General features: G+C 43.5%; 1 protein-coding gene across 1 annotated transcript; it reads right to left on the bottom strand.

Moving 5' to 3' along the window:
- Window positions 1-3,510: 3,510 nt before the first annotated feature.
- On the bottom strand, window positions 3,511-9,644 carry B2M (beta-2-microglobulin). The gene is made up of 4 exons (XM_004421514.3): window positions 9,492-9,644; window positions 5,891-6,166; window positions 5,284-5,311; window positions 3,511-4,029 (listed from the first exon to the last, which is right to left on the bottom strand). The coding sequence occupies exons 1-3, from the start codon at window positions 9,556-9,558 to the stop codon at window positions 5,298-5,300; spliced, it is 357 nt and encodes a 118-aa protein (XP_004421571.1). The 5' UTR covers window positions 9,559-9,644; the 3' UTR covers window positions 3,511-4,029; window positions 5,284-5,297.
- Between the last annotated feature and the right edge of the window lie 441 nt (window positions 9,645-10,085).

Below are 10,085 nucleotides of genomic sequence, written 5' to 3'. Positions count from 1 at the left end.
TATAGAAGTATGTAGAATAATATTTAAAAAGTCTGCCTTCATCTTTCTCCTGCCATCCTAGCACCTGCCCCTAGCTAAACATTGTTAAGAAGTTGTTGTGTATATTTCTGGAACTTTTCCTGTGGGTGTATCTGCTTAGAGGGATTGAGGAAAAAAAAGATAAAAAGGCTAATATAGTTTGTTTAAAAATGTATAAAAATGGTAGCACCTCAGTGAGGAGTGCCTGAGAGGCAAACTCTGACAAGGGGGATGAGCAGGATAAGTGCCACGGCTGCCAAGATCTGAGCACCATTCTTGAGGAATATTGCACACAAACCGCTAATATACAGTCACAGTCTCAGCTCGATGTTTCCTTATAGGTCCTTGGTTCAACAGAGCAGTTCTAGGTTAAAACTGCTGAATTCTAACTGGCATTTCAGTATTACTTTGGACTTTCTCTTCCAGACGTGTTTTTTCCCCTTTACCTTGGTAAATTGTCTTAAGCCATGGCTCCTACCTTACAGCTTTTTCTCACTATCACTTCCTTTGGTCAGTTAAGACATGGGGTCCTCTCAGGCTGTCCTTGCAGTTCTAGAACCTGCATCAAATTATATGCTGTCTTTCTCTAGTTTCTTGGACATTTCTAAATTCTTCTAAAAGAGGAATTATAAGGAAATGCAAAGAGAACTATTTAATAAAGATTAAATTTTAAAAATAGCCATAACATAAAATGGAGACTAATGGGTACACACTGAGAGAATCCAGTGGGGTCCACAAGAGGGTAACCTCTGTCATAGGAGATTGCAGTGGTTTATGATATTGTTTCTTTATTTTCATTATTTGACAATGAGGAGAATTTTAGAACAATCTTAAATAATTCTTATATATCCATTAGCCAAATAATTCTTCAAATGGTCAATTTGCCTCAAGCTGAGAGACAGCTTCCTTAGGCCCTTTCACCAACATAGTCTGGGGTGAGACCACCCCTCTACCTGGGAGAGTAGGGGAGTCCTGTGGGTTGCACCCTTCTTCCATTTGGCCAGGCCATGGTAGGTGGTGATTGGCTCAGCTGCCACATTCCCCAGTGTTTAAGAGGGCAGGACACAGGCCTCACTGTTGGCCCCGGTGAGCAGCGGGAAGGAAGCACCACTGCTTAGGGTCTGAGACTGCCCTGTTTCCCCTTCTTTTCCTCCACTCCCATCCCACCCCAAAACCCCTCCCCTCACACACACATAGAAGGTTTCAGAAAAACGACAACTGATACTCAGGAAAATGACTTTTAACAAATTGATTTTCCAGCAGACTAGTCAACTTCCTCTTCTTTGTTTACCCCTTTCCCATGCCTTCAGTAACCACTGACAACAATTCAGGGTGTCACCTTCCAGACCTGCTTTTGTGTTTGATACAAATATATAGCGTGTGTGCTTATATATAGTTTGGGTTTTTTAATGGCTTACAATATATATTTTCTGGAAATTACTTTTTTGTTTCAGCAATATAGCATGGGTATTCTTCCATGTCAGTATATAAGATGTAATTCTTTATTACTGACATTGAGACTTTTCTATTTAATTTGCATTGCACAGTTATATTTAATAAGCTTAGTTAAGTCTGATATTCCTCCTCTTTGATCAATCTCTTCTTCTGAGATGGGGCACTAAGGCATGCTCCAAAGGAGCATTACATTGGCCTACGAGCCAGCAAAGCAGCATTTCACAAAATAGTTCTGTTGAATGACATGGAATAGAAAGTCTTTTATGATTTAACCCAATGGGTGGTCTCAACCTTGGCTGCACATTAGGACTAGCTAGAGATTTTCAAAAACAATACTGTGAAAACAGGTCCACACAAAAACCTGCACACGATGTCTACAGCAGCTTTATTCATAATTGCAAAATTTGGAACCAACCAAGATGTCCTTCAGCAGGTGAATGAATAATATTCATTATTCATTAATGAATGTCTGGTGCATCTAGACAATGGGATATTATTCAACGCTAAAAAGAAATGAGCTATCAAGTCATGAAAAGACATGGAAGAACATTAACTGCATATTACTAGGTGAAAGAAGCCAATCTGAAAAGGCTATGTACTGTATGACTCCAACTGTATGACATTCTGGATAAGGCAAAACTATGGAGACAGTAAAAAGATCAATGGTTGCCAGGGGTTGGGGCAGGGCAGAGGGAAGAATGACTAGGCAGAATACAAAGGATTTTTAGGGCAGTGAATACTCTGATACCAAAATGATGGATACATGTCATATATTTATTAAAACTCATAGAACATACAACACCAAGAGTGAACCGTGACATAAACTATGGACTTTGGTGATTATGATGTGTCAATGTAGGTTCGTTAGTTGTAACAAATATATACCAGTCTAGAGGGGGTTGTTGATAATGGGGAAGGAAATGCATGGGGCAGGCAGGGAGCATATGGGAAATCTCTGTACCTTCCCTTCAATTTTGCTGTGAATCTAAAACTGCTCTTTTTAAAAACATAAGGTCTTAATAAAAGTAATAATAATAATAATAACATTGATATCTGGGCTCCAGACTTAGAGATTGTGATTTAGTTGGTCTGGATTGGAGCCTGAAAAGCTGGGTTTTTTTAATAGACTTTATTTTTTAGAACTGGTATTTTTTAATAAGTTCCACGGGTGATTCTAAGTGCATCCAGGGTGGACAATTACTGGTCTAAGTCAGTCACCCCTCAATCTTCTCCAGCTGAGTTCCTACAAGTCTTCCCCTAGGTACTCTTGCTTTGCTGTTTGGAATTACCCATGCTTGTCATACCTCTATATTTCTCATAATTTGCCCCCCTGCCTGGAAATCTCAGGCCTCCTCACCAATCAGGCGAATCACTACCCACCAAGTCTCAGCTCAAGCAAATGTCTTCCCTAATACCTACCTAAAGTTTTTTGTCATCCCTTGAACACATTTTCCTGTCACCTAGTTCTTTGGGCATACCTATGCTATACTCTTTATCAGGATGTATTTTAATTGTTCTAGTGCATGTCTGCCCCTCTACTAAACTGAGCAATTTGAGAGCAGTGTTGTGTTTTATTTATCTTGTCAGTACCTAGCACTAGCTAACTCAAATTCTTGGTCAAATAAACAAACGCACAAAGCTGGTCATCATGTGTAAACTATGCCTTGAAATTTAAAAAGCTAGTATTTTTCATTCAGAGTATATCTATTACTGCTAAAATAAGAAATCTTCCAGATACTTTTGCTCCTTCTTAGAGTCTGCACACTTCTCATATCTTGACTCAGGGAACAGAACTTTGGCTAAAAGACAGAAGCCTGGTCTCCCAGCAGGGAGCTATACCACCCTGACTCAGTCATTTAACTTCTCTAGTATCCTGTTCCTCACCTGTCAAATGCAGATTACTGGGGCCCCTTCCACTGTGAGTCAAACCCTATACCCCAGGGGTTTACACTCTTCTCCAAGTGACACTTGAAGACCGTTTTCCTGTTTGAAAACAAAGGGGTAAGAGGGGGAGTGATATATAAGAAACTGAACGCATCAGGTTTTACCATTGTTTTAATTAGTGAAACAGAAAAATCAAAATGTGCTCCACCATGTTTTTTTTTAACAGATGTAAGAGGTAAATATGAATTTTATATGACAAAATGTATCATCCATTATAACAAATTTCCAATAATTCTGACAATGATCCTTCAAAAATTTTTCCCCAAATTCTAAGCAAAGTATGCAAATTGAAGATTAACTCTAAACATGCATAACTATCTTATTATCCAGTTTTGTGTACACAAGAGACTGAGGAGTTCAGATTTGGCCAAGATGTTGATTTTTAACATAGGTATTCTTTCCTGCCCACCTCTAAGCTGCCAGGGTCTCCCTATAGCTACCTGCCACAGGTCAAACAAGGAGGCATAGCGCTCAAAGTACAACTATAAACAAAGTAAAATTTGCCTTAACACCAACATAACTTCCTGATTTATGTGCATAAAGCATAAAAGTATTAAAAAGAAAGAAAGCATAATCTGGAATTAATCCAATCCAAATGAGGCATCTTCAAACCTGAAAAATAGAAAAAAGGCTTATTAGCAAATATGTTTATTTTATTTGGATTACACATCACACCACCAAACTTGATTAACTTCTGCTGTGTAAATCACTGCTTATAAAAGAAGTGGCTGCAGGGGCCGGCCCGGTGGCGCAAGCGGTTAAGTGTGCGCGCTCCGCTACGGCCGCCCAGGGTTCGCCGGTTTGGATCCCAGGCGTGCACCAACACACTGCTTGTCAGGCCATGCTGAGGCAGGCATCCCATATAATAGTGGAAGAAGATGGGCATGGATGTTAGCCCAGGGCCAGTCTTCCTCAGCAAAAAAAAAGAGGAGGATTGGCAGATGTTAGCTCAGGGCAGATCTTCCTCACACACACAAAAAAAAGTAGCTGCAGACAATTTCCCAGACACGTTACAAAGAGCATATCCCATTGGTTCCCCCACAACTGTAGGGGAAAAAATTCTGTTTTTGGAGTTCAGACCCGGGCTCTACTATTTAGTAACTGGGTGACTCCAGGCAGGACACCTAACCTCTCTGATGCTCTCTCAAATTAATTTCCCTGTCCTAGAATATACCAGGAGATGTGAATAGGGTTTCAGTATCAAGGTACCCTGTAGAGTAGAATTTCATTGAAAAGCTGGATTTTCTATGTCTTGTCTCCAAGCAAAGATGCAGAGAAATCCAATTCCCCCCTTTTTCATGTTGCTAGAGCTCCTTGTAGATACATCTATTACAATATCTTTACATTGATCCATAACAATCTGTTTCCATTTCTCTCCTCTATTGGACGAGGAGCCTCTAGAAGGCAAACACACTAAGGCTGAACAAGAGATTGAAAGAATGGGATGTCTGGGGAACCACGCCACTCCTCTCTTCTGGCTGGATAATAAAGCAACTGCTATGCAAACGAAGAGAGTGGTTCATTTTTGAAGGCTCAGAGATGCCCCATGTAGTAATGGCAGAAGAAAGATCAAATTCTTGCAGGTGGTATGGGTAACCAGCTGCCTCTATCCCATCACACCACACCAGCAGCTCCTCTGTCCTCCCTTCAGAGGGTCAGTGATGCTGGCAGAGCCACACCTGAGGCCACACACCTTCCTCATGTCACTCCACAGAAGAAGGGAATGTGACCCCACAGGATCTTTGCCCGCTCAAACGCTACACTTATTAATGTCCTCCACATAGTGAGGGTATCATATTAGAGCTGTCTGTAAATAGTCCCCAGGATAGTGAACCAAAAATCATTTTCTTAAGCTTAGAAACCCACCTCCAGGATGCTGGTTAGAGGTCTCGATCTATGAAAAAGAAAATGGAAAAAGAAAATGAAAAACAGTAAGTTTTACTTTTAAAATACTATCTATTAACAATGTCTAAAACTGTTATAAATAAGGCTAGCAGAAGAGCCTGCTGTCCCTAACCATGAATATCTTGTTTAGAACTACCCAGTAGGACCCACCTCTGCCTGCTAGCCTCAGCTCCTAACCCAGAGAGAGATTACCGTAGGAGTCCAGGATTGCAGGGCGCGAGGACAGCAGGGCTTACAGACAAAGGCCTGTGCCTCCCTGAGACTCTCATTGGTCTTAAGTATCCGTGAGGCTGTCAGGACTGCCCAAGGAAGCCAGTAGGTAAGAAACATCAGGAGTGGGTGTGCATTTGTGCAAGTGCTGCTGCTGCTCCCTGCTCTCGCTGCAGAGAAGCTACTGTTTCAGAGACCATGCTGTGCAGAGGTCTCACAGAAGGTGCCACTAATCAGAGCTTTAATAACATTCCCTGACCATCCCAGTATGCAGATTTATATATATCAAAGTAGCTTTATGCTGTGGCTAGACTCAGATACAACTTTCAGCAGCTAAGGAAAGAACTTGAAAACTTACCCCACTTAACTATCTTGGGCTCTTTGAGAGTAGAGTGGACTACACGGCAGCTATAGTCATCCACGCCATTGGGAGTAAATTCAGTGTGGACCAGAAGATAGAAAGACCAGTCCTTGCTGAACGACAGGTCTGACCGCTCCACCTTCATCTTCTCCCCATTCTTCAGCAAATCAATTTCAATCTCCGGTGGATGGAACCCAGACACATAGCAGTTCAGGAAGTTTGGCTTTCCATTTTCTGCTGGGTGACGTGAGTAAACCTGAATCTTTGGAGTACCTGAAGAACATCAGGGAAAGACAAATGAAAACTGCAGAGTATTTCACTTGGGGCTACCTTGATGTAAAGCTAGATGAAGCACCAAGTGGTTAAATTTGATCATCCATTTTTCCCAATTCCATTTCCATTCTGGCCCAACGAGCTTCCACTTTTCCAAAAGGCTACCTCCATTTTGAGGGATAAACCATGACTGAGTATCTTTCCCACATAATTCCCCTACACATGCCTTTTTGGCTTTTTTTAAGCAGATTTCTAGTGGTAGCTTCTTCTATCACTGGAGATTGTGCCAAATCTTTAAAAACTTTTCTGTGGAGGCTCTCAAGAACTTTTGATGACTTCTCAGCACCCATAGAATTCCTTACCATATCATTCAAGAGTCTACATCATTTGGCCCCAAACTACTTTTTAAACTTCATTTCTCACTTCATACACCCTCCACAGTAGCCACATCAAAAAACTCATGTTATCGTACCCTGTTTCAGCTCCGTCGATGTTTTTTCTTACATTTACTTCTTTCTTTTTTGGTTCCTGCTCCTGCCTAGATCCACACCCATCTGACTTCTCAAAATGTATTAAGTGTCTAATACAGTGCCTAGCACACAGCAATTGCTCTGTAAGTGGCAGACGTTATTATTATTACCTCCTTGCTCAGGCTCCTAAGAGAGTCAACCCAAAGTATGTTCCTACAAAACACAACCTCTTCATCCTGCCCAGAGGTACACACCAAACCCCTATCTGATTTTATACCTGATTTCATGAGCTAGAAGACAAAGAAATAAAACTTAAATGCCTACAGAAGCTGGCAAGTACCTTAAATGAATGAGTTGGGCTTAAGAACAATAGATAAGGGTAAGGACTGTGGCAAATGAGAGAGAACTTACTCTCCATTATGACCAAGTGGAGTAATGCATGTGAGAGTGGGATTTGCTTTTTTTTTTCCTGAGGAAGAGTTGTCCTGAGCTAACATCTGTTGCCAATCTTTCTCTATTTTGTATGTGGACTGCCGCCACAGCATGGCCACTGACCAGTGATGTAGGTCTGCACCAGGGAACGGAACCCAAGCCGCCAAAGCAGAGCATGCCAAACTTAACCACTAGGCTACCGAGGCTGGCCCGGGATTTGCATTTTTAATTATCACCCTCAAGTGATTGCTATAACTAGCCAGGTTGGGAATACATTGCATAATGCTACGGAACAGTGGTTTCCAAAATGGGATGCATGACTAGACCATCCATGGGGATGAGGAAAAAAAATATTATACATTCTATTTCTATATTTTCATCCAAAATGAAGAGAAAAGTTACTGCTACTAAATATACAGATTGACACTAATACATGTATATAATTCACTTTTAAATACGTATACATTCAGGGAACATGATTACTAGAGGGCAGCTCCTCCTCCATGTCCAGGAGGTGGTGAGGAGGAAGAGCACCAGGCTACTCTGACCAGATGTATCTGTCTAGAAACACCTTATCATCAAAGGAAAGGTCACCAGTCCCATCAAGAGCTGGACTGGGGATCCCAATAAAGCCCTGATTTTTTTCCCCATAAAGTTAAAAATGAAGACTAATCAAAAGCTCTTTGCATTTGAGCTTCTAATAGAACATAAGTGCCACAAGGATCAGAACACAGGTTCATCCAGCCTGGAATTCTCTCTTTGAAGGAGTCAGGCAGCGTTTTGCAAGAATGCGATAATCTCTTCTAAAAGGAGGATGAGTATCAGGCAAGCCTGGGTTTAAATCTAGGCTCAGCCACTTATTGGCTTTGTGACTTGGGAGAGTTATCTGAGCTTCTGAAGCTTAACTGAAAAATGAATTTATGCCCATAGTGAAACAAACAAAACCCACACATCACGTGGGACAGAGCAGGAAATAGACCTCCAGAGGCAATCGCCATTACCCATTTCTTGTGTATCTTCTAGAAATGGTCTATGCAAAGCATGTATTACTTTGGAAATTTTCAAATTAAGATTTTTTTTAATGTCATCTTGTTGTTTTTCAAAAGACTTTATAGTCACTAGCAAATATCAATAATAGTGATGATATAGACATTATGCTTTATTTTGTAAATAAATTATAAATTAAGTACCTTTTTCTCATGATTAAAAAACCCTGCTTCACAGAGGCTTTTGTGAGGGGAAAAAAGAAGAGGGTCCGGTATATTGCCGGGTATTTAGAATGTGCTCAAGATCTATGCTGTCCTCCAAAGACAACCTGTATAACCATGCTGATTACCCCTATCATTAGTTTTACAACCTCCCTGACTGATAAATTTTTGCTCTTTCAAAACTGAAAGTAGAGGCTCAGTTCATCTTGGAAAGAACCAGGCAAGGAGCCAAAGAGGAAGCCCTCTGTGCAGAAAAGGCAACAGGGGCCCATGGCCGCCCAGCTCGCTCCCCAGAATCTGACACAGGACGGTGGGGAGGCGGTTCTGAAACAAGAAGGGATTACCGCCAAAAGGCGGACGCCCTCGCAAAATGCTTTGGTCAGGCTCGACTGTCTGCCATTTATCCCCTGTGTGATTAAGTCACTTAAACTCTTGGTGCCTCAGTTTCTTCATCTGTGAGATGCTGATGATAACTATCGTATTTACTTCATAGGCGCATTTCAGAATTAAATAACATAAAGCACATAACGTCCCTGGCACACAGTGAGCTGTCAATAACAGGTAGCTCTTACGATTATTATTAAAAGCGACATGTGATGGGAACAAGTCAATAAATGATTCCTTGCCATGGTTTGGTCCCATATTCCTGGGGAAGTGCGGAGGGGCAAGCGAACCTAGCAGGCGCAGGGAGGAAGCCCGAAGCCCTCCTGATACGAGCCGAGCAGAGTTGCCTCGGACTGATTTACCCAGGCAGTGCCTCCCCTCAGAGCCCAGGCAACTGTCTGCACCCATGCACAGCCCCCAAGTCCACGCCTTTGGGAGCCACCTACCCGCCCTCTCCTCCAGCTGTGCCCAGGGAGCGAGAGGTCGCGCGAAAGGCGGAAGAGAAACCCTCCCCCACCTCGGTCGCTCTGAAACTCATCAAGACCCCGAAACTTAGTCCCGACCCACCTGGCCCGAGCATGCCAGGCGTCTCCCCCGACCCCGCTCCCGGAGAAGGAAGAAAAAAAGCTTGTGTCCTGGGCTGAAACCCTTCCCCCCTCCACGGCCACCCCACCGCTTCCCCCATGCCGAGACCTAGTCCGGGGCTAGTCCCCGACCGGGAAGGAGAACCTGGGGAACAGGGGTGTTAAGAGAGTGCCGAGACTGCCAAAGAGGGTAGGGGGCAGGAAAGGAAGGGCTAGGGAGGAGGGAGGGGTAAGAGGTGACACTCACGCTCGACGGCCTCCAGGCCAGACAGGGAGAGCAGTCCGAGCAGGACCAAGGCCACGAAGCGAGCCATGGCTACCAGAGCAGCGCCGGAGGCAGGACTGAGCTCCTGGCCCCGCGCCTCCACTTATATTCCACTCGCGCACCGCCAATCAGAGCCCTGCCCTCGGTGGCCGTCACTCGTCTCCTAGCGCGCGACGCGGGGCCAGGTTAGAAAGAGAGATTTTCCCGTTTTCAGTTTCATTTTCTTATAAAGCCTCGTGATGCGTAGGAAGGCATGGGTTGCACCTGATGGGGTCGCTGTCTGTAAATCGTCGCCCTCCGATCCGGGGTGCGCGCCCGAACTTGGGGCGCAGGCCGCCGATCCTAGAACTTCAGCCTGGCCGCATCTTGGTCCAGCGCCCTCGCTTTGCGAACCAGCCCCAGAGGTGCTAAGTGATTTGCTTACAATGCCCCAGCCAGTTAGCAGCCTAGAACCTTCGATTTTCATTCGAGAAAACTGAAGCTCAGAAAAATTAAGTGCGTGGATAGAGGATGAATGGTACAGGGCAGAAGAAGAGCTTTGGTTAATAATTACAGCCCAGGAATACACTGTAGGGT

Source organism: Ceratotherium simum, chromosome 3 (genome assembly GCF_057802395.1).
Source record: "Ceratotherium simum simum isolate JZ-2026a chromosome 3, ASM5780239v1, whole genome shotgun sequence".
Classification (NCBI taxonomy): domain Eukaryota; kingdom Metazoa; phylum Chordata; class Mammalia; order Perissodactyla; family Rhinocerotidae; genus Ceratotherium; species Ceratotherium simum.
The sequence above is the reverse complement of the archived record's forward strand: the minus strand, read 5'-3'. Positions and strand labels throughout refer to the sequence as shown.